Source organism: Podarcis muralis, chromosome 1 (assembly GCF_964188315.1).
Source record: "Podarcis muralis chromosome 1, rPodMur119.hap1.1, whole genome shotgun sequence".
In the NCBI taxonomy this organism is placed as follows: Eukaryota; Metazoa; Chordata; class Lepidosauria; order Squamata; family Lacertidae; genus Podarcis; species Podarcis muralis.
Genome location: NC_135655.1, coordinates 127,492,818 through 127,517,013, shown reverse-complemented (window position 1 = coordinate 127,517,013; position 24,196 = coordinate 127,492,818). Strand labels below are relative to the sequence as shown.

The window sequence follows — 24,196 nt, the reverse complement described above, 5'->3', positions numbered from 1 at the left end:
CTTTCATTCCAAACAAGCAGAGGACAGGAATGCACCTAGCAAAATGCTACGCTTTAGCAGGAAAACTAAAACGCTTGACAGTGAATCAGAAGGAAGACGATTCTGCACAGCAGCAGCAAAAAGAAGATCATCATTGCACCAAATTTGTACACGTTTAAATTGCTCAGGTGACATGTAAGGTATATTGACATAAACAGATAAAAGTTAAAGCCTATGCTGACATATGTATGGCCCAATCATGCTGGTGAGGTTAAAGGCAGATCAATATCTGTGGTCTCAACAGCACACACTAGACTGGAATCAGATATGCCCTTCTGCAAACAGATTTATCCCTTCACCGTTTGCAGAACAGGCTAAGATCCTGCAGAGATTTCCAGTCATGGAAGCAACTTTTGCTAATCCCTCCAAGCCCCCTCCAGTGTTCTGCCTTCCAGAGCAGCTTTTCGTGGGGCCCAGCGATTACCTAATCAATATAATATAACATAAGGAATACTTCTAGTGCAATGTTTGGTTGCCTTTGACTTCAGCAAACCAATGGCTCAGGCACAGGTTTAAGCTTGGACCAGAGGCAAGCGGTGCAAAACATTTCAGAAATCTGTGGAGTGCTCAAACCGTGTGACGCTTGAGATAGGAAAAAAAACTGCAGAGCTTTTTTCACATGATCTTCAGGAATCAATCGGAGATAGTTATCCGTTACTTCCTAGCATCTTCTGGAGATGTTAGTCCAGAGGTTTGCTTGACTTAGGAATGCCCTATCAGGCATCACTGTGAAATCAGAAGGAATTCTCTGAAACTTGATGCAATGTGGCATTCTCCACTGGTCCACTAAGCTTATGTCAGCATCTTTCCTCAATGGCACCGAAATACTTTGGTGCAGTTGTGTTTAAAAAAAGAAGTTTGGTAAGACCCTGTTTTTGTGCAGTGCCTGATGAACGCTATACAAGTGATACTTGCATACAGCAGCTTAAGAACCATCACAGAACAAAATAGCAGCATTTGCCCTTTTCTTAACTCTTAACGGGCAAGGATAAGGTGGTGCTTAACTATAGTTTTCAAGGTCAAACCCAAATGCAGTAAAGCAAAAACAAAGAAAATTCCGCAGGAGTTCATCCTGGTCTGTTCAGCGTTCTTCCGAAATCAAATTCCGTAACTTGCAAACAGGAGTGGTGCATTAGTGTTTAGAATGAAATGTTATACAGCAAGCAAGTTCAGTTCAGACGGTTTCCCGGTCTAGCAAGCAGCAGAAAGTTGTAATCGCAGCTATGGCAAAACCTCTATATTAGTCCGCCTGATTCCGCCCCAGCTCCCCAATGTGTTGTTCCCTTCTACGCTCTCGTTTCCAGCAGAAGACCTTTTGGAAAGAAACGGCAAGAACATCTCGAAAACTATTTCTTCCCCTCGGAAAGCTCAAGCTTGCTCGGACGTTTGCCCTGCCAGAGAGGCGACCGCTTGCCCAGCTGGAAAGCAGAAATAAGCGAGCTGCCCACCGTTCGGTAGATAAAGTTCCTGAGGGTAGGTTTTACCTCTGCCGGCTTCCCGACGCCGATGATGATCAACTTGCCATCCTCAAGGCCCACCAGAATATGGCTGGACTCTTTGGTCACAGAGACACAGCGTATCGGCAGTCGCATGGCCAACGGGGAGCTGCTGGGGCTGAGGCTGAAATAAATGGAAACAGAACAGCCTGGTTAGCAACCCCTAGAAATGTGCCGAAGGTATATTTTAGATGAGGATGTCTGGATACAGGGAGAATATTGACATCGACTGGTAGGCCTTATGGTTGTGGGAGGTCCAACGTCAGAAAGGACGAAGATGGTTTCAAAGCGGGGGGGGGGGGGACCTTTTGACATATATTTGCATATCTGTCACATATTTGCATATGTGACAACAGCAACTAGAACTCTATATGCACTGAAACGAAAAGAAGAGAAGCTTTCCTTTTTGGGAATTATAGGGATAAAGGTAAAGGGACCCCTGACCATTAGGTCCAGTCATGGCTGACTCTGGGGTTGCGGCGCTCATCTCGCTTTATTGGCCGAGGGAGCCGGCGTACAGCTTCCGGGTCATGTGGCCAGCATGACTAAGCCGCTTCTGGCGAACCAGAGCAGCGCACGGAAACACCGTTTACCTTCCCGCCAGCAAATAGTAAGAAAACCCTTAATTTATTTCGGCGGCCCCGAGTGCCGGGATTGTGGCTAAGCAAACGTCAACAGTTGGTTCACGGTTAAACTTTTAAGTCGAGAACCAAGGAACGCTGGGCAGTCAGCAGCCCCAGCTATGGAAGCAGCTTCAGTTGAAGTACCGTATTTTTCGCTCTATAAGACGCACCAGACCACAAGACGCACCTAGTTTTTGGAGGAGGAAATCAATAAAAAAAAAATTCTGAATCTCAGAAGCCAGAACAGTGAAAGCATCAATCCCTCTTGCTGTTCTGGCTTCTAGGATAGCTGTGCAGCCTGCATTCGCTCCATAAGACGCACACACATTTTCCCATACTTTTTTTTTGGGGGGGGGGAGTGAATCTTATAGAGCAAAAAATACGGTACTTCCTGCCCCTCCCAACCGTTCTCGTTACCTTTGGAGATCTCGTATGGTTAGAAATCCCTGTAGGCTCCCCGTGACAATATATTCCCCAGCCACGCACAGATCCGACACGTCCTCTTTCAGGCTCTCGGAGCCCAAATACCTTCCATTCACAGAATAGAGATGTAGTGCATTTTTATCCTGAGAAAAACAAAGCAGAATTGATTGCAGGAGACTGCATAATGAAGGCATTTCTTCAGAACAGAGGCAGATAAATACTGTGAGAAAGAAAGAGGCAGAGAGACAGAGAAAAGCAAAGCTTTTGCTCACACCAGCCTGCAGCAATTTTAAATTGGGCTTCTTTTTTATAAACATAATTTTGATTCATTTTCTGTTTTACAATTTCAAATAAACGTTTTACATCCTTAAGGTATCAATGACTTCCCTTCTTCTCTTTCCATGGTTCATTCTGCATATCTTATATCCCTGCATATTTTACAAAAACTGTACCAATCGGTTTTCCATTATTACATCCATCAAAAGTTATTTACACCGGTGAATTTATCTTAATGCTGCCGGTGTTTTCAGCTGTACACAGTTATTTTCCATATATTCATTAAACATTTCCGCATCTTCTTTAAACGTATGTTCTTCTTTAAACGTATGTTCACGGGCAAGTGATAGATTTTTGCTAGCTTGACTGGGGTCATGTATCACCTGTGTATCATTTTCATACTATTTTCTCTTAAGGCATTGCATGCCATAAATGCAAGTTGTGCATATTCTGTCAACTTAAGTTGCCAATCTTTCTGGGTTGGGACTTCGCTCATTTTCTATTTGGGGGTTAACAAAACATGGGCCGCAGTTGTTGCATACATAAATCACCTTTTCTGACACCTGGGAATTTCAGTCTGAGTTATCCCCAACAGAAAGGACCCTGTTTTTTGGGAAAGTAATTTTAAACATTGTTTTCCCATTCATTATAAATCATTTGCCAATACTCTTTTACCTTTTTACACGTCCACCACATATGAAAGAGCAATGTGGTGGTTTTAAAGGTTACATTCTTACATAAATAAATAAACTTCAATTTGTGCTAGGTGTACTACACAGTGTTGGGAGAATCTGAGCCCATGAGCTTAAGAAAGAAGGATATCATCATCATCATCACCATCATTATTATTACAGTCGTACCTTGGAAGTCAAATAGAATCTGTTCTGGAAGTCCGTTCTTCCAAAACGTTCGGAAACAAAATCGCAGGTTCTGATTGGCTGCAGGAAGCTCCTACAGCCAACCAGAAGCCGTGGAAGGCCCATCAGATGTTTGGGTTCCCAAAGAACATTCTCAAACCAGAACAATCACTTCCGGGTTTGCGGTGTTCGGGAGCCAAAACATCTGAGTTTCAGGGCATTTGACAACCAAGGTATGACTGTACTATTTAATCCAAAGGTACCAGGATGGTTCACAATACAGTCATACCTCGGGTTGAAGTAGCTTCGGGATGAATATTTTCAGGTTGCGCTCCACGGCGACCAGGAAGTAATGGAGCGCGTTACTTCTGGGTTTCGCCGCTCGCGCATGCACAGACGTTCAAAATGATGGCGTGCGCATGTGCGGAAGTGGTGAAACACGACCCGCGCAGTCGCGTGTTACGTTTACAGTGGTACCTCGGGTTACATACGCTTCAGGTTACAGACTCCGCTAACCCAGAAATACTACCTCGGGTTAAGAACTTTGCTTCAGAATGAGAACAGAAATCGTGCTCCGGTGGCGCGGCAGCAGCAGGAGGCCCCATTAGCCAAAGTGGTGCTTCAGGTTAAGAACAGTTTCAGGTTAAGAACGGACCTCCAGAACGAATTAAGTACTTAACCTGAGGTACCACTGTACTTCAGGATGCGAACAGCGCTCCGGAACGGATCCCGTTCGTATCCAGAGGTACCACTGTATAAAAATAGGTTAGGAGGGAGCAATATGGGGGGGGGGGGGAGGGAAGGTAAGAATTGGCCTAAGAGTGCCCAGTTGACGTAAGAAGAACCACAGATTCCCTCTCTCAACCCCCCCCCCCCCCGGAAGCAAAATAAAACAAAGACACATGCTTCTAAGCCTTTGTGAGTCTGGCTGTCCCCATACCTTGAGAGTTGTCTTTCCTTCCACACTGGTGTGGACGACTATATGTCCTTCCCAGGAGACGGCGAGATTTGGGACAGTGAGCGAGAGAGCTCTCTCGCAGGGCGGCCGCAGAGTCTTCACGTACTGACCTTTCCGAATCGTATGCACAATCACAGTGCCGTCCTGTTCAGAAGGGAGAAAGAAAAAGCCACGCATTCAAAAAGTGTTCTAAGACAACAGCAGCAACAACAACAAATAATAAATAAATAAATAAATAAATAAATAAATAAATAAATATGCCTCGCCCATCTGGGCGGCTCCCAACAGAATATTAAAAGCACAATAAAACATCAAACATTAAAAACTTCCCTAAACAGGGATGCCTTCAGATGTCTTCTAAAAGTCAGGTAGTTGTTTATTTCCTTGAAACTGGATGGGAGGGTGTTCCACAGGGTGGGCGCCACTACCGAGAAGGCCCTCTGCCTGGTTCCCTGTAACTTGGCTTCTCGCAGGGAGGGAACCGCTCTCGGAGGGAGGGAGGGAGGGAGGGAGGGAGGGAAGGCCCTCGGAGCTGGACCTCAGTGTCTGGGCTGAACGATGGGGGTGGAGGCACTCCTTCAGGTTTCAATTTATTTTTTTAGCATATGTGGAACCATGTGAAGCATTCTGCATGGCAGCAGTACGGGCAGGGGTGTTTTAAAACTCGGTTTAAAACAGGGGTGTTTTGAACTGAGAATCCCAGTGATGAGAGCAGCTCTGTTAGAAATAGAGCGACACACACCAAAAAGACACAGAGGGGAGGCAGTCTAGGCTGGTCCAATAATGGGGTACAGCCCCACCATCCTTAACGTGCCCCTGCCCATGGATCTGCCTGCCCTCCTGCCTGACTTGCAACCGGTCCAGGGGCCGGCATCCTTTCTCAGCAGTCTCAGCCCTTGTAGAACACATCAGGGTGGAAGACGGGGACAAAATCGGCATCAGTTGCCTTTGCCATCTTCTGCTCTAGCTCCACCTATACAGTATCAATTACCGTATTTTTTGCCCTATAGGGCGCACTTATTTTTTGGGGGGAGGGGGGAATAAAGAACCCCCCCCCCGAGCCCCAAAGAGCAAAGAAGCCATGACAGTGAGCGGGATGGATCCCGCTCGCTGTCTTGCCTTCATTTTTAGCCTCAGGGCTGGGGGTCCAGGAGCGAAGGCGAGGTTGCACGCAACCTCGCCATCGCTCCCGGAGCTTGTGGGGCTGGGGGCGGGGGAAGCCCAAGCTTCCCCTGACCCCAGTCCCCAGAACGGGTCCTGCTGCCCGCAAGCCTTGCGAACCCGGTGGGAACTCCCGCCGGGCGCGCTAGGCTTGCGGATAGCTTCCTGAAGCCTGGAGAGCGAGAGGGGTCGGTGTGCACTGACGCCTCTCACTCTCCAGGCTTCAGCAAAAGCCTGCATTCGCCCCATAGGACGCACACACAGTTCCCCTTCATTTTTGGAGGGGGGAAAGTGTGTCCTATAGGGCGAAAAATAAGGTAATTGCTTGGCTTATCATTTGACAGGTTTGGGGCCGTTTTGGGTTTTCCCTGATCTGCAATGTGTGTGCATGTTTTAATTCTATATTTTTATTTCATCAGATACATCAGGTTTCCTTCTTCACCCTTCACTTTAAAAGAAAGGAGGAGGAGAAGGAACGATTTCAGAAATAAATATGAAAGCAAAAGCAAAAAACAAAATCCTAAGACCCAATGCCAAGGACATCACATACATTTACATACACACACGCATGCACGCACACACACACACACACACATTACTATTTTAAAAATTAATTTAAACAACCTTAAAATATCAATGACTTCCCTTCTTCTCTTTCCATGGTTCATTTTGCACAACATAAATCCCTGCATATTTTATATAAACTAAACCATTCAGCATTCCATTATTACATCCATCAAAACTGTTTGAATTTATCTTAATGCTGCCAACATTTTCAAACGTACACAATTTCCCCCCATATATTCAATAAACATTTCCCGATCTTCTTTAAACATTCCTTCCCTTTAAAGAAGGACGTCACATTTTGAACATGCAACTGTACAATCCTGTACATATGTACTCAGAATTAAGTCTCGCTGTGTTCATTGGGACTTATTCCCAGAATAAGTCTGCCTAGCAGCAGTGCAGCCTAAAAACACAACTCGCGAGCATAAATGGAAGGGGTAACAACGAAGCACATAAATGAGGTCGCCCAAGACTTGAGAATTAAATCACGGGACGGTTATTTGCTTTCAGTGTAGTTGGGGAAATAGCAAGCAAACTCACCCTGCCCCCTGACACAGCCATGTCCAGTTCTGTACTGATGCCAACACAAGAAACTTCATTGGTGTGTCCATACAGAATCTGCAAAGGTTTAGGTGCCAGGCCTACGGGCACGCCTCCCTGGTATAAATAAAAATAATATATATTTTAACCATACAGAAGGCCCTTTCAAAACATCAATGCGCTTAGCTGCAACTATTAGTCAAACAGTTATTTCTAAATCACTGGTTCCTTTTGCTTTTCTCGTGGTATAACGAAGCAATTTCTCACAAAATCAATGTACAGAAAATCCTTGCAACATAAAATCCTGGTAGAGTCATGTTTTGAAGCTATGGTTTTCCCAGTAGTGATGTATGGAAGTGAGAACTGGACCATAAAGAAGGCTGATCGCCAAAGAATTGATGCTTTTGAATTCTGGTGCTGGAGGAGACTCTTGAGAGTCCCATGGACTGCAAGAAGATCAGACCTAACCATTCTTAAGGAAATCAGCCCTGAGTGCTCACTGGAAGGACAGATCCTGAAGCTGAGGCTCCAAGACTTTGGCCACCTCATGAGAAGAGAAGACTCCCTGGAAAAGACCCTGAAGTTGGGAAAGATTGAGGGCACAAGGAGAAGAGGATGACAGAGGACGAGATGGTTGGACAGTGTTCTCGAAGCTACCAGCATGAGTTTGACCAAACTGCGGGAGGCAGTGGAAGACAGGAGTGCCTGGCGTGCTCTGGTCCATGGGGTCATCAAGAGTCGGACACGACTAAACGACTAAACAACAACAACTGCTGGTATATACAGTGGAACCTCTATTTGCGACCATAATCCATTCCAGAGGTCCGTCTGGAGGTCGAAACAGGTCACTGGGAGAGGCGCTGTTGTGCGCATGTGCGAACGGCGACCGCCGCTTCTGCGCATACGCGAACGGTGGCCCACCTGCAGGTTACTTCCGGGTTTGCTGTGGTCGCTAGTTGAAACGACCATAAGAAGAGGCGATGGTAAGTAGAGGTTCAGTTGTATTCACAAAATGCAAGTCCAGTCACATTTGAATACACAGCCACAGACCCGTTAATACAAGACCATACACACCAAAATACCTTGGAAAGTGTTTTGTCCAATGCTTGAAGGAAAGGAGGAAGCTGCAAGATATGAATTTCTTATCTGACTAAGGGCAGAGTTATGTGTGCTTAATTCTCCTCTGCAAAGCCTATCATTACAAGAGCTCTTTTAAAGAAACATACCCCTCCTCTCCAAGCTGAGCTCTGAAATTATAAGTAAGCTCAGCTGGATCAGAACGATGGGAAGACACCACCTAGAGAGTAGAATCAGGTGGGTGCAGGAGGAGGCCTTAAGCATCCGCATTATGGACCAAAGCAGACACGGCATTCAGTATGTTTCCCTACAGCATCGAAGTGACTGGTTAAACTCCCCTTCCCTACCTGGACTCAGCTAAGGTAAAGGTAAAGGGACCCCTGACCATTAGGTCCAGTCGTGACCGACTCTGGGGTTGCGGTGCTCATCTCGCTTTACTGGCCGAGGGAGCCGGCGTACAGCATCCGGGTCATGTGGCCAGCATGACTAAGCCGCTTCTGGCAAACCAGAGCAGCACACGGAAACGCCGTTTACCTTCCCGCCGGAGCGGTACCTATTTATCTACTTGCACTTTGAGGTGCTTTCAAACTGCTAGGTTGGCAGGAGCAGGGACCGAGCAACGGGAGCTCACCCTGTTGCGGGGATTCGAACCGCCAACCTTCTGATCGGCAAGTCCTAGGCTCTGTGGTTTAACCCACAGTGCCACCCGCGTCCCCTGGACTCAGCTATACAGCTGCAAATAAAACGTTTCAAATGTGTTGTAAAGTGCAATATACAAATGTGACACTAGATGGCGACAGTGGGCTATGGCAAATTCAATGTATTTCTTTCAAAACGTTTTTCACAGTGTTTTTTGTATGTGTGTAGATTCCACCCCTGTGGCAAAAAGGCCATTGACAAGCCCTCCTCCTGCACCAGCAGCTTCTAGTTTGCATTTTAGAAAATATGAAGTCTAACTTTGCCCACAAGTTGTCTTGATAGATGTAGGTTTGGGGAGGGCTGTAGCTCATTGCAGAAAATTTGTTCTTTATGCAGAAGGTCCTAAGTTCAATCCCTGGTATCCTCAGGTAGGGTTGGGAATACCTGAAACCCTGGGGAATCACTATTAAGTCACTATAGACCATAATATGCTGGAGGAACCAATGCTGTGACTCTGTGTAACATAGATCACTATGAACAAAACAGTGTGGTTTTGCCCTTAGGCCCAGGGGAACCACTCGTTTTCTCTGTGAAAAGGTGATTTAAAATAAAATAGATCATCATTTTAAAAAATCAACGCAGCCTTGTGAAGCAGCTACCACACTCATAAAAAAGCTGGAGTACTCAGAACGGGGTAAACTATTTTAAAGTGGGGTTTTACTGATCAGTAAAACTACGACTCTGTGGTATAAACGATGTGTTGTTTTCTGTTGATTGTTTCTCTATCAACTTCCTTGAGGCTGGAGGAAGAAGGGAATATCGGAATCTTGAATAAAAATAAACGAAGGAACTGTGAGTCACGCTCTTTAAGGGATTCTTCAGACCCAATTCCAAATATAGGGCAGCAGGCAACATTTTGTCACATTTAAAACTGCTTGTTCCTTGCAGGAAGAATCGAAAGCGTGAACAAGAGATTTGCACCTTCAATGTGCAGCAGAATGCTCCGAGGAGTTAACAGCCAATCTTAAGAAAGAGGTTTTTTGGCACCTTAACATGAGCTTTCAGGCACCAGAGCCGACTTTGTCAGCCGTTATCCCAATGGCTTGCTGGCACACGTCCATCGCAGATCCCCAAGTTGCTCCTGTACATTTCGCACATTTTCCCATAATTCAGCAACCACAGAAAGCATGAGTTGGCTCTTAAGACGATCACACCTCAAGGTCACAACACTTCTCCCCCCCCCCCCCCTTTGCTGCTTCCCAACCCACTGATGGTTGCCTTCGTGGGCCTGCGGAAGCTATCTTACCTGCTGAACAACTTGCCATATCATACAAGTGGTGTCCCTCGAGCCGGAAATTAAATGGATTCCACAGAAATCCATAGCCAGGCATGTCACTATATCTGAACAGAGAAGGAAAGCAGTTAGCTGAGGACAGCAAGATACGTTCCCAATTTTCAAAATGTAATTTAAAAGGGACTGCGGCGTGCCAGCTTCTACAAAAACAGGTGTGTGGCTCTACGCTCCAAAGCAGCCAGCTGGAAGAATGGTTTAACGGCAAGTGAAGGGTGTCAGCCAGACTCTAAATAAGAAATGATGTTCGTATCCGAGGAAATGAGGACGATCAGGAGTGGAAATGATGATGGAACAGGAGTGGTAAACCTGATTGTATTATTGTATTAATAGTATTGTATTGTATTGTATTGTATTGTATTGTATTGTATTGTATTAAATTGAATTACTGTATTTTTCGCTCTATAAGACGCACCAGACCACAAGACGCACCTAGTTTTTGGAGGAGGAAAACAAGGAAAAAAATATTCTGAATCTCAGAAGCCAGAACTGCAAGAGGGATCGCTGCGCAGCAAAAGCAGCGATCCCTCTTGCTGTTCTGGCTTCTGGGATAGCTGCGCAGCCTGCATTCGCTCCATAAGACGCACACACATTTCCCCTTTCTTTTTAGGAGGGAAAAAGTGAGTCTTATAGAGCAAAAAATACGGTAATTTAATTTGGTTGGAGTTGATTTGTAATAATTTGGAAAATCAATAAAAATAAATTGGGGGGGGGGGGAGAGAAAACAGGGAGACCAATGCCTTGGTGGGTTATCTGGGCTCCGAATCATCCAATGAGATTAGCAGGATCACTTTGGGAAGCAGAACTACTATTGCACCAAAGCAGCAGAGATAGCTCTAATTCTCTGCGCCGGGGGGAGGGGGGAATCCATTCCATAAGGGACTTCCTTTTGCATTTCTAGTTTGTGCATGACTCTTGCTAATAGATCAAAGCAACATACTGAAGTACCCATCTCTCCCTCTCATAGCCGTCAACTGTCCCTTCTTTGGTGGGAAAGTGCCTTATCCCATCACCGTGTCCCGCTGCTGTCCCTTATTGATGATGTCCCTTAAATTTCCCGGGTTTCAAAGAAAGCAGCTCCTCTCCCTCCCTCCCTGCTGGCCAGGGAGGAGGGAGGCTCCAACTGTGTTGCTTGGCTGCGTTGCTCACCCAATAAGGAGTCTAAGAACGACTGGGGGGTGGAGCTCGCATGCCTTGTGCCGATCAAATCGGCCGCGTTGCCTGGGGACTCGCCTTTGCTCAGCACTTCCCAGCGGAGAGGTGACGGTAGTTTTCCTTGCTGAATCCCCTTTGCCAGGTTGCTGCGCCGTGGGAACCACCGCTTGAGGCTTCGTTTGGCTGCTGGCTGGGCTTTCTGCCTTTGGCTCGGAGGGGCTCAGAAGTCGAACATACATGTGCTCTGAAGATCCCTTATTTTGGCTGCTGATCCCTTATTTCTGAGGCTGCTGGCCCCTTATTTTCAAATCTGTAAGTTCACAGCTATGCTCCCTCTCCCACCCCCCATTATCAGAAATGACTTACCCATGTGCCTAATATGCTGTGCCATCAATTTCCCCTTTGTGAGTGACGTCACTCTGATGCTGTTATCCCAATGGCCTCCACTAAATAGCAGCTTTGCATCGTGAGATGCTACAAACAACTTGGGTGTAATCTCCAGTCCTGGCGCAAAAGGACCACTCATGCTTCGTTGTGTTCTGCAAACAATTGGTGACGTTAAGGTCTGTGTTGCCTATTTAAAGGCATTAATTTCCGCTACCTACAATGCTCAGCCCATAATTTCAAGATAAATATGAGTTCATTAAACTCACCCGCACAAATACAGAAAACGAAATAAAGTTAAGCAAAATACAGGGAAGCAATTCGTAATTTATCGAAGTTCCCAAAGCTCATTGGGTATATTTAATCTCAGTAATGAGCGTAATTATTCTCATACTAAAGGTAAAGGTAAAGGGACCCCTGACCATTAGGTCCAGTCGTGGCCGACTCTGGGGTTGTGGCGCTCATCTCGCTTTATTGGCCGAGGGAGCTGGCGTACAGCTTCCGGGTCATGTGGCCTGCATGTCTAAGCCGCTTCTGGTGAACCAGAGCAGCGCACAGAAACGTCATTTACCTTCCCGCTGGAGTGGTACCTATTTATCTATACTTGCACTTTGACGTGCTTTCGAACTGCTAGGTTGGGAGGAGCAGGGACCGAGCAACGGGATCTCACCCCGTTGCGGGGATTCGAACCGCCGACCTTCTGATCGGCAAGTCCTGGCCTCTGTGGTTTAACCCACAGCACCACCCTCATCCCTCATATTCTCATACTACACCCACACAAATACAAAAAACGAAATAAAGTTAAGCAAAAGACAGAGAAGCAATTCGTAATTTATAAAAATTCCCAAAGCTCATTGTGTAAATTTAATCTCAGCAATGAGCATTATTATTCTCATACTAGCTAAAGGCCTTTTACTATGGCAGGTAGCAAGGTGTGACTCTCTTATCAAAGTGACTAAGATAAAAGTGACCATGAAGAGCTGGCCATAGTTTGCTGGCTCAGACAAAACGGAAACTGTGGTTTGCCTCAAACTATGCCTGGGAGTGGGAAGAATAACAGAAGGTGTGGTCCCAAGGCTTCTCATTGCTTATCCACCCGGCTTGGCATTATGTCTGAACCACTCAAATACATTCAAAGCTAGCGAGTTTCACAGCTGAGCATAGATCTGAGTCGAGGCTTTGAGAGATTTCGGTCCATGTTCTAACCACTGCACGACACCAGCTTTTAATGCACATTTCCCCCCTCCGTAGCTACATCTGTGTTGTTTACAACCAAGGATAACACTGTCTGACAAAAGTCCTCCTGAATCATGGCATGATAAAGACCAGAAAATGATCTCTATTCTTATTTTACTCACTTGGGATTTGTCACAGTTTGATCTCTCAGAAAAGTGAAATAGTTGGAGATATTTCTGTCGTAAGGCAGCCACCCATGAGTTCCAATGACGCAGTTCTGACTCACTGTTACCTTCGGAAAAATGTGCGTTGGGAGAAAGCAGAGAAACTATCAATGATTAAAGTCTAATTAGCTACATTTATACAACGATCAATATCAAGGAGAACAGCTGATTTTCCTTCTCTTCTTCCCCCCCACTTCCCCCCTTGTTTAGATTGTAGTGGTAGTAGCAGTAATAATAATAATAATAATAATAATAATAATAATAATAATAATAATAATATGAGGGTAGAGATGCATCTTTACTGCATTGTAATAATAATCTCATTTACTTGAAGAGAGTGAAAGTGCTTCAGACCACGGCAAAATGAGCTCAATAGAAAGAACACTCCATATTAGTCTGTGGTTTTTCACAGTTATACAGGGCAACAGCATTATTATTATTAATTATTATTATTATTATTATTAGAAATTATATACTGCCCTATACCTGGGGGTCTCAGGGCACCTCACAAAATAAAATCAAGATATAAAACCACAAAATACCTAATAAAAATAAAACAACAACCCAACAGCCCCCCCCCCCCATGAAAAACCACACTCTAAAAGGGCATAGGATGTCAATCAGAACAAGCAAAGGCCTGGTGAAAAAGGAATGTTTTTGCCTGGCGCCTAAAAGTGTATAATGAAGGTGCCAGGTGAACATCCCTAGGGAGAGCATTCCACAGATGAGGAGCCACTGCAGAGAAGGCCCTGTTCTCGTGTTGCCACCCTCCGAACCTCTTGAGGAGGAGGCACACGAAGGAGGGCCTCAGAAGATGACCTCAGGGTCTGGGTAGGTTCGTATGGAAAGAGGATGTTCTTGAGGTATTGCGGTCCTGAGCCGTTTAAGGCTTAAGAGCATACAAATCACTATCAAGCTCAGTTGATAATTCCAACCACTACCAACAACACTCTTCGTCACATCCTACTCACCAAAATCTCTGGGCTCCCTTGTGACATGAAAGAACGTGACTGATTCCTGGGGACAATGGACTTAACAATAGGTATCCCATCGCTGATCCCCTAAGAGAGAGGAGTGGGTGGGTGGAAAAAATAATAATTTCAGTTGGCAACAGTTGGATGAGATTGGGCAGACAGTATTTGGCAAAGCTCCCCATGATATCAACAAGTTGTGCAAATCCTCTTGGCGCAGCAGTCTCCAACATTTTTAGAGCAAGGGTCAACCTTTATCCCAACCATGCAATTGGGGATCCACGCCCTCATTCCCCTCCCCCTTCTGCTTGTAGGGTTGCTGTTGAGATCCACTTCGGGTCAGGCTGCATCTCAGTAATGGCTGGGATGGGAAATTGGCTGCCCTGCAGATACTGCTGGACTACACTCCCATCATCGCTGACCAATGGGGTCATGCTGGCTGGGAGTTGGGAATCCGGCTGCAGGTTTCTGACTCACCAGTCGAAAACCAGTGTCTTGGGCTCATGTACCCTAAAGGCACAGGGCTAGTAAGTGTAGGAAAGGTATGCTCCTCAACAATGTTATTCTCCTTGCCACTCCATCCCAAATATGTGCATATGAGATAATTACAGTACTGGGTATCTTCTTCTTTGTAGCCGAGTAAAATTGTCTTCCATGAACACGGTTTTAACCAGGCATAGGCAAACTCGGGCCCTCCATATGTTTTTGAGACTACAATTCCCATCATCCCTGACCACTGGTCCTGTTAGCTAGGGATGATGGGAGTTGTAGTCCCAAAACATCTGCAGGGCCGAGTTTGCTATGCCTGGTTTTAACAGTGAGTCCATAAGTGACTGCGGAGGCCAATTCTGGATCCACACGTCCTTCCACAGTGGGGACATAGGTTTCCAGGCGGGATTTGATCACGGTGAGGGTTTGCCAAGCGTGCCTTCCTCTTAGCACGTTTCTGCCTTGCGTTCTGAGTTCGAGTGTCTTCAAAGTCCATGACACCTTTGGTAAAGGCTGTTCTCCGATTGGAGCGCTCGCAGGCCAGTGTTTCCCAGTTCTCTGTGTTTATACTACATTTTTCTTTAGATTTGCCTCGAGAGTGTCTTTAAACCTCTTTTGTTGACCACCAGCATTATGCTTTCCATTTTTAAGTTCGGAATAGAGTAGTTGCTTTGGAAGACGATAATCAGGCATCCGCACAACATGACCAGTCCAACAAAGTTGATGTTGAAGAATCATTGCACTGTTAATCGCCTTGCAAGAAGGAATGGTGGGTGAAGAACAGTCAGGAATAGCGCTCATTGATTTTGTGGAATAGTGCCAGGGCCCCAAGCCAATCTTATAAGAGACCAGCCCTAGACTTTTGAATACATTGCATGCATCACAGACAGGTAACCTAAGCCTTGCAACAAGCAAGACAGGCGCAACGGCTGCAGATATTGGCCTAGCTAGAAAGAACCCCGTTGTTTTCAAGCCAACTCTCTCTAAATTCATGTTTAGATTTAGATAAATTTATTGTCATTGTCCGTATATACACAGTATACACAACAACGAAAATCAAACACCCACCCAAAGACCGGGTTCACATACACATTTGCACGTATCTCCAACACTCTCATCCTATTCAGACATAATCTATAAAAACATAACATAATCCAGAATATAACATAACCTATTAAAGGCATAACATAACCTAAAACCTATCTCATTCCTTCCTACTCCCTGCTTGCTATTTCTTGCAACTGGCCCTGAGATCGTTATTCAGCACAATCAGAGCTCTTGGATAGAAACTATTCAGAAGGCGTGTGGTTCGTGTTTTCATTGTCCTATATCTTCTGCCCGAAGGCAACAGTTCAAAGAAGTTGTGAGCAGGATGGGTGGGATCTCTCAGGATATTGTGTGACTTCTTCAAAGTGCGAGACGTGAAGATCTCATCCAGGGTTGGTAGTTGGAGCCCAATGACATTCTGGGCAATTTTAATTATTCTCTGTAAAGCTTTTTTATCCGTTTCAGAGCTGCTCCCATACCACGATAATATACTATAGGTTAAGACACTCTCGATGGTACAGTGATAATAGGACAGAATTAGGTGCTGAGATAGATTCAGTCCCCTGAGCATTCTCAGGAAATACAACCTCCCCTGCACCTTCCTCACAACCATATTAATATTTGCAGTCCATGAGAGGTCCTCAGAGATATAAATGCCCAGGTTTATGCAATGTTGTCAAGATGTTACCTCAATGAAGAATGACTTCAATTCAGGGAGATGTTGGAACAGGTGAAAGGCGGCATTTTCATTTCTGGTCTGCTTCTGCACCACTTCCGCCGCAGACAGCCTCGCAGGATGCGGCTCCTGGGTGAAACATAAATAGCAGGGAAAGTCGCAATTGTGGAAGCCTTCTTCAAACCTGGCAACAAAGTTACTAGGAATTTAGGCATGCCTAACCATGCACAGGGGAAGGGGAAGAAATGGAGGCAGTGAGAGATTTTACTTTCTTAGGCTCCATGATCACTGCAGATGGTGACAGCAGCCACAAAATTAAAAGACGCCTGCTTCTTGGGAGAAAAGCAATGACAAACCTAGACAGCTTCTTAAAAAGTAGAGACATCACCTTGCCAACAAAGGTCCGTATAGTTAAAGCTATGGCTTTCCCTGTAGTGATGTATGGAAGTGAGAGCTGGACCATAAAGAAGGCTAATCGCCAAAGAATTGATGCTTTTGAACTATGGTGCTGGAGGAGACTCTTGAGAGTCCCATGGACTGCAAGAAGATCAAACCTCTCCATTCTTAAGGAAATCAGCCCTGAGTGCTCACTGAAAGGACAGATCCTGAAGCTGAGGCTCCAATACTTTGGCCACCTCATGAGAAGAGAAGACTCCCTGGAAAAGACCCTGATGTTGGGAAAGATGGAGGGCACAAGGAGAAGGGGACGACAGAGGACGAGATGGTTGGATAGTGTTCTCGAAGCTACCAGCCTGAGTTTGACCAAACTGCGGGAGGCAGTGGAAGACAGAAGTGCCTGGCGTGCTCTCGTCCATGGGGTCACGAAGAGTCGGACATGACTAAATGACTAAACAACAACAAACCATGCACAATTATCGGGCAAGCACATTTTGCAAGGAGCCTAGGAGAACAACTTAGTAAATCCAGGACAAGGATGGCAGGGTGAAACATATACACTCACACGGGGCTCTCTAGCCAAATTTAAGTTTTCAACTCTGCATATTTATTTGTTTTTCTACATTTACAGCCCACATTTCTCCCGCTGTGGAACTCAAGGTGGTGACTGTGTGGTTCCCAGGCACTGACCAGAGCTAGACCAACTTAATTTCGACAAGACAGAGGCCTTGTGTGCCTTTGGACCACACACACACACCAGAAACAATATATTATTCCCCTCTCTTCCCCTCCACTCACAGCATATCCAAAAGGAGTGTTTCAGTGCAGGAAATGGCCTGTATAGCAAACTTGTGTTCTCTATTGCCGCCAAAGGACTTACCTTGAGTAGCTGACAAGGTGTTTGTCCAAAATTATTAATCATCCCCTCTAAAGCTTTCCTTTCTTTCTCGTCGGTCAAGGCATCGAGATCTACAGCTCCTGGGACGACAGTAAACAAATCAGCACAACACACCCCATTCATTTCATTACACAATTTAGACACAAGGTCTTTCGCCTAATTTATCTGTTACTGGGAGGCATGTAGTTGCTGCCTCCTTTGCAGCTGTTCCCATGATACTCCTTCGTAAGGGATGGAGGCCTTTGTATTAGAGGTTACCGCCCACACACTTCTGCGCTTTTCTGCTTGTGTGGTGGCACCTCAGTAAATCCACTTCTTACTGTTTATAGTTTTTCCCCGGAGGCAGAGAACAAGAACAGGAGTCATACTCAAATTCTCCAGTCAAGAGCTTCTTTATTGCTTGACTGGTTGCGCAAGGGTCATTCCACATCAAATCAACGCAAAAAAACAAGAGTTTCGCCACCCACCGTCTCGGATTTTGATGAAACTTGGTGTACACCCTTCCCTTATGGTTGGAAAAAAAACCACACTCTTAAATTTCCCCCCTCTATCTCAAACAGTTTTAATTTTATAGCACTTCAAGGTTTCGTGAGATCTGTGTTTCTGTTCCTCTTGAGAAGACATAAGAGACCCATAAATTTTATTCTTTGTTGAGAAAGAGCATGTCTTTCCAATAATTTTCACCATCAAAAACCTTTGATTCCGTCATGCCCTCACACTGAAAATTTAGGTTTTCTAAACCTCATTTTTCCACCCAAAAAACTACATTTATACATTTTTTTAGGCATTTATAAAAAAAATTGAGTGTTGGTGTATTTTTCCCTGAAATGCTCATCATGTTATTGAGCTCTGTGTAAAATTTCAAAGAGATCTGATCATTGGTTATGGAGAATAAATATAAAATGCACACCAGGCCAAGGATCTCAAGAGGGACAGAAACTCAGATTTCACAAAACTTTGAAGTGCCATAAAATTAAAACCGTTTGAGATAGAGGGGAAAAATTTAAGGGGGTTTCTTTCAACCATAAGGGAAGGGTGTACACCAAGTTTCATAAAAATCCGAGATGGTGGGTGGCACGACCGCGTTGAACTGACCCACAAGCATTTCTGTTACTTTTATATACAAGCTATTTGCATTCCATCTCTCCAGCACAGTATAATCTCAGTCCAGTAACTGACAATCCTGACACAGCAAAACCCACAGTATCAGCAGCACACATTGTCTTACTTCCAACCTTGTTGTTAGTGTGTGTGCTGACAGTGTGTGTGTGAACGTGCGCTTTCCTTGTGTGGAAATTGCAGGCTGTGAATTTCTCCCTTTATTTTCACCTCCAGCTGACACCAGACAAGCCGAGAATGCCACTCCTACACACTAAAGAAAATTCTGGAACCCTCTTTAAAGCTTCCAGGAACTTTTATCTGTTTCTTAAAGAATGTTTTCCTAACACTTTGCCTCCCCCCACCCTACCCTTCCTCGATGTTGCGGCTCAATGGAAATTAGCCATATGAGGCAGAAATCAGCAAGGTGCAATAATTTTGCCATGTAAATCGCATATAACTCCTTCCCACATGATACGATGATTCAAGAGTAACGTATAGCTTGGAGAAGGCTGATCGCCGAAGAATTGATGCTTTTGAATTATGGTGCTGGAGGAGACTCTTGAGAGTCCCATGGACTGCAAGAAGATCAAACCTCTCCATTCTTAAAGAAATCAGCCCTGAGAGCTCACTGGAAGGACAGATCCTGAAGCTGAGACTCCAGTACTTTGGCCACCTCATGAGAAGAGAAGACTCCCTGGAAAAGACCCTGATGTTGGGAAAGATGGAGGGCACAAGGAGAAGGGGACGACAGAGGACGAGGTGGTTGGACAGTGTTCTCGAAGCTACCAGCATGAGTCTGACCAAACTGCGGGAGGCAGTGGAAGACAGAAGTGCCTGGCATGCTCTGGTCCATGGGGTCACGAAGAGTCGGACACGACTAAACAACTAAACAAGAAAAACATAGCTTGGTACCTTCGTAAGTACAGTAATAGAACACATTCATGGCCTCCACCGCAGCTGGCCCTCTCTGTTTGTAGCCAAAAATCAGATCTATCCACTCGTGGAGATGAGCAGAGACGTACTCCGACTCCTAGGACAGACCGAGAGAACGGGTTTCAGCACTCGCAGGAAAAGTGGCGGCGAAGGGCGCTGCGAAGTATTGTACATGCAAATCAAACGGTAGCAACAAAACGTACAGCTTAAGCCTTGCGGGCAGCATGTGCTATATGCATTTTTGACACGCCACTGAACCCAGAGGGCAATAGCTCACCAAAGCTTTCCTGTGTTTAAAAATGAAGTCCTCTGGTGACTGTGCCCATTTCGGGAGGAGAACATCATTCACAACTTCTTTCGAGATCTGCAGCTGACCCAAGCTGAAATCTGTAGAGCCGCAATGAAGACAATTAGGTTGCTATTAACCGTGCAAAACCAACAACAACAACTTATTATTTATACCAAGTCCATCTGGCTGGGTTTCCCCAGCCACTCTGGGCGGCTTCCAACCGAATATTAAAAATAATACAGCATCAAACATTAAAAACTATCCTAAACAGGGGCGTCTTCAGTTGTCTTTTAAAAGTAAAATAGTTGCTTATTGCCTTGACATCTGCTAGGAGGGCGTTCCACAGGGCAGGCGCCACCACCGAGAAGGCCCTCTGCCTGGTTCCCTGTAACTTCACTTCTCGCAGCGAGGGAACTGCCAGAAGGCCCTCGGCACTGGACCTCAGTGTCCAGGCTGGACGATGGGAGTGGAGACGCTCCTTCAGGTATACTGGACCAAAGGTCAGCACCAACACTTTGAATTGTGCTCGGAAACGATAAATGAAGCATTTATCAGGAGTTTTTAAAAGTCCATATGGAAGGGAGGTGAGAGCACAAAAAAACCGCTGCTTAGGTAAATGATTACCGTATTTTTCGCTCTGTAAGACGCACCAGACCACAAGACACACCTAGTTTTTGGAGGATGAAAGCAAGAAAAAAAATATTCTGAATCTCAGAAGCCAGAACAGCAAGAGGGATCACTGCGCAGTGAAAGTAGCAATCCCTCTTGCTGTTCTGGCTTCTGGGATAGGTGCGCAGCCTGCATTCGCTCCATAAGACGCACACACATTCCCCCTTACTTTTTAAGAGGGAAAAAGTGAGTCTTACAGAGCAAAAAATACGGTACTTTGTCACAGAAATGGTTTTCAGAAACAGTTATACAACAGAATATATCAAGAATGAGGAACCTGGGAGCCGGAGTCCCAACAACATCTGTGAGGCATCAGTTTCCCCACCTTTGGAATACATTAAAAAAAACAGTAATTTGGCTAAAAACAACTCCCACGTTTATTAGCTGTATGTGAATTTCTATGTGCCCTGCAACTAGGGGATCAAAATTTCAGCCAAGCACTTTACTTAGAATAGTTAACTACAACCAGGCAGCTTCTCCTCAGGGAAACGCACAGCCAGAAAATATTCTACTACTTACTATTTTGATTCTCCAAGAACTCTGGAAAGTAGAAGAATTCTGGGATGAGCTCTTTCACATCGTTGGGGTTCTCCATGAGAGCTTGCCAGGTAGCAGGAATGGAATGGAACTGCCGATCCGCACAGTCAAATCTGTGGGTTAGAGAACGCATGGGACATGTGCCCTGAGAAATCTCTGAACGCAATACAAGGCGTAAGGAGGGATACTATCAATGCAAACGCCGGGATTCTGCTTAAACAGCACAGCTGTCTGCATTCCTTTGACAGCTTAATCCTACCATCACGTGGTCCGCAAAGGTGTTATTAAACCCAAGAGCCCGTACAGAGTCCTTATGTGGGTTCTCTATCTATAGGAGAAAATAACAGAGGCCAACCAGAGAATACAGTGGTACCTCGGGTTACATACGCTTCAGCTTACAGACTCCGCTAACCCAGAAATAATACCTCGGGTTAAGAACTTTGCTTCAGGATGAGAACAGAAATCATGCTCTGGCGGCACGGCAGCAGCGGGAGGCCCTATTAGTTAAAGTGGTGCTTCAGGTTAAGAACAGTTTCAGGTTAAGAACAGACCTCCGGAATGAACTAAGTACTTAACCCGAGGTACCACCGTTGTGGCGCTCATCTCGCTTTATTGGCCAAGGGAGCTTCCGGGTCATGTGACCAGCATGACTAAGCCGCTTCTGGCGAACCAGAGCAGCACATGGAAACGCCGTTTACCTTCCCGCCAGAGCGGTACCTATTTATCTACTTACACTTTGACATGCTTTCAAACTGCTAGGTTGGCAGGAGCAGGGACCGAGCAACGGGAGCTCACCCCGTCGCGGGGATTCGAACTGCCGACCTTCTGATCGGCAAGCCCAAGAGGCTCAGTGGTTTAACGCACAGTGCCACCTGCATCCATAATTCTCATAACAACGGTAAATAACTGGCAAGTTGTTATTCCTTATCTGTAAAATGCGAGAAGCAACCCGAAGAGTAAAACTCTTTATTGTGCACCTGCCAATGCAAATTATGTGAAGCCAACCGTTTTTTTTTCAGTATGCAGAGATGTCATGATATGATCCTGTAACTGTCTTGTTTTTCCCCCAGTTTGGGGAAAGTAAAACATGTCAGTCTGCATTTCTTAGTGCAGAAAGTATTGATCTGATGTGTAGAGATCTTTCCTATTCTAATGAGTTCCAGAGGGTTCTGGAAGCTTCTGTGTGTGAAAGAAGCAAGCAGAAAGTTCATGGTGTTTGGGTTATTCCTTCAGAGAAGCTGAGTACAGCTGGCTTAAAACTGGTCCTGTTATCTCTTTCTGTCAAGGTCATGCTGACTATAAAAGTAGGGCCAGAAGGAGCCTGTTTTTCACCCTTTCTCTTTCTATCCTTTTTTCCCTTTCTGGTGTGGTGGTTCTGTACACAGTGTGCTTAGTTTAGACTTATTATAAGGTATTGTAAGTTTAAGTTAAGTCTGCTACAACTGGATTTCTTATGGACAGTGCCAATCCTGAATGTATCGGATTTGTGAATATTATGCTCACGTGCCTTCAGTAGCCGTAAAGCTCTGCTGGATGAAATACAATTGCCTCTGGTCTATTTTTGGGGAATCCTGCAAAGTGTTTAAGTTTTTACTCTGCTAACTATACGTCGCAGTTCTGCTCCGGATCAATACTTTGTAGAATTCCATTACAAAATATGCCAGACATGTGTGTAGTGATCAGGTGGGATTGCTATGAGGAATTATAACAAATATAGAGTAAGCCATCTGTGTCAGCAATGAAAGCATTGCGTTGACTGGGTTTAAACTATTTTGATATGATTCTTGATCAATCCACACCTCTGCATCCCTGTTCCATTTCTCTTTCTTCACAAGTCACGTACCCACTTAGACAGGCAGGCGTCCTGGGTCATCAAAGACAGTGGGCGGTTTCTTTGATGTAGCTTTTCTGATATGTTAATCTTAGTATGTTAATCTTAGGGCCAAGAAACAGATCTCACCTGAAGGTGATAATGATCGCTGTCTTCCTGGCCATCCTTCTTATCATGTATTTTGCTTGTTTATGACCTCAGGGGTTGCCAAATGCACTCCTTTGTAGTTCTGTTCTTTGTTTACCCCAGAAATATGTGTGCTTAATTAGTTTTGGTAGTTTAACTTTGTCCCCACGTGGGGTTTGTTGCAATGCTCGGAAGAAACCTGATTGGTTCTTACGAACACTCTGTAAAAAGTTCTTTTGTGGATAAAACGACCTGGGCCGAGGGGTGGAGAGGCAGACATTATTATACGCACCCTTCCCAGAGTCTTGCTGGTTCAAGCCTCTGTGTGTATTTTTATTAATCAGAGTTCAATACTTCCTTTACGCCTCAATGTGCTCTCCAGAGAGAGGAGGGTTCATCCTTAACCGAGACAGCAAAGATAGAGATGTTTCCGACTGATTCATGTCATACTCATACCTGCCACTCTGAAGCTGGATGTGCAATGTGGTGAAAGGCTCTACCCGGATGAGGTAATGCATGACTCCAGCTGCGTTGGAATAGTGAGTGCCGTAGTGGAACTTGTCGACAATTCCAAGAGGGTCTTCAAAGTTCTCATATCTTTAAGAGAGAGAGAGAGAGAATAGGGGTTCCATAGCTGAATTCTCTCACCAATTGAATCAAATGCTAATTGCTGGTAAATGAACATTTCAGGATTCCCCCCCAACCAAGATGTTATTCTGTTACCGGCTAGCATCTGTGATATTAAAAACACTCTTCCACCAAAAATGTTTGGGAAACGGCGTTATTACAGGGTGTTGAAACTATGCTCACTTTAGAACATAGGGGGAAATACAGAGCAACACACATATTTTGGGGAGAGCAAGCATTAGTTTGAAAGATGAGCGCGGGTGGCGCTGTGGGTTAAACCACAGAGCCTAGGACTTGCCGATCAAAAGGTCGGCGGTTCGAATCCCCGTGACGGGGTGAGCTCCCGTTGCTCGGTCCCTGCTCCTGCCAACCTAGCAGTTTGAAAGCACGAAGTGCAAGTAGATAAATAGGCGGGAAGGTAAACGGTGTTTCCGTGCGCTGCTCTGGTTCGCCAGAAGTCTTTGCCACATGACCCGGAAGCTGTACGCCGGCTCCCTCAGCCAGTAAAGCGAGATGAGCGCCGCAACCCCAGAGTCAGTCACGACTGGACCTAATGGTTAGGGGTCCCTTTACCTTTACCTAAGATGAGCTAGTCAAACAGTACGCAGATCAATTTAACTTGAGATTTACAGCAGATTCTTCTGAAGCCAACATTCGGGA

The 24,196-nt window shown here is 45.3% G+C and overlaps 1 protein-coding gene across 6 annotated transcripts in view; it reads right to left on the bottom strand.

Moving 5' to 3' along the window:
• Window positions 1-24,196, bottom strand: part of NBEAL1 (neurobeachin like 1) — a 139,613-nt gene that overhangs the window by 4,796 nt on the left and 110,621 nt on the right. For 4 of the 6 annotated variants that reach the window (XR_013390553.1, XR_013390554.1, XR_013390555.1 and 1 more), the window contains 14 exons: window positions 23,366-23,506; window positions 20,935-21,065; window positions 19,735-19,844; window positions 19,437-19,554; window positions 17,406-17,503; window positions 16,142-16,258; window positions 13,918-14,007; window positions 12,905-13,014; window positions 11,529-11,701; window positions 9,963-10,057; window positions 6,941-7,057; window positions 4,655-4,816; window positions 2,576-2,724; window positions 1,524-1,659 (listed from right to left, as the gene is read on the bottom strand). Coding sequence is in view for 3 of the 6 variants with exons in the window: in XM_077918188.1 (XP_077774314.1) it covers window positions 1,524-1,659; window positions 2,576-2,724; window positions 4,655-4,816; window positions 6,941-7,057; window positions 9,963-10,057; window positions 11,529-11,701; window positions 12,905-13,014; window positions 13,918-14,007; window positions 16,142-16,258; window positions 17,406-17,503; window positions 19,437-19,554; window positions 19,735-19,844; window positions 20,935-21,065; window positions 23,366-23,506 (1,747 nt within the window). In the remaining 3 variants the exon portion in view is untranslated. Of the gene's footprint in view, window positions 1-176; window positions 1,660-2,575; window positions 2,725-4,654; window positions 4,817-6,940; window positions 7,058-9,962; window positions 10,058-11,528; window positions 11,702-12,904; window positions 13,015-13,917; window positions 14,008-16,141; window positions 16,259-17,405; window positions 17,504-19,436; window positions 19,555-19,734; window positions 19,845-20,934; window positions 21,066-23,365; window positions 23,507-24,196 lie in introns of those variants that run through there. The other 2 variants (XM_077918182.1, XM_077918178.1) reach the window with 1 other exon arrangement.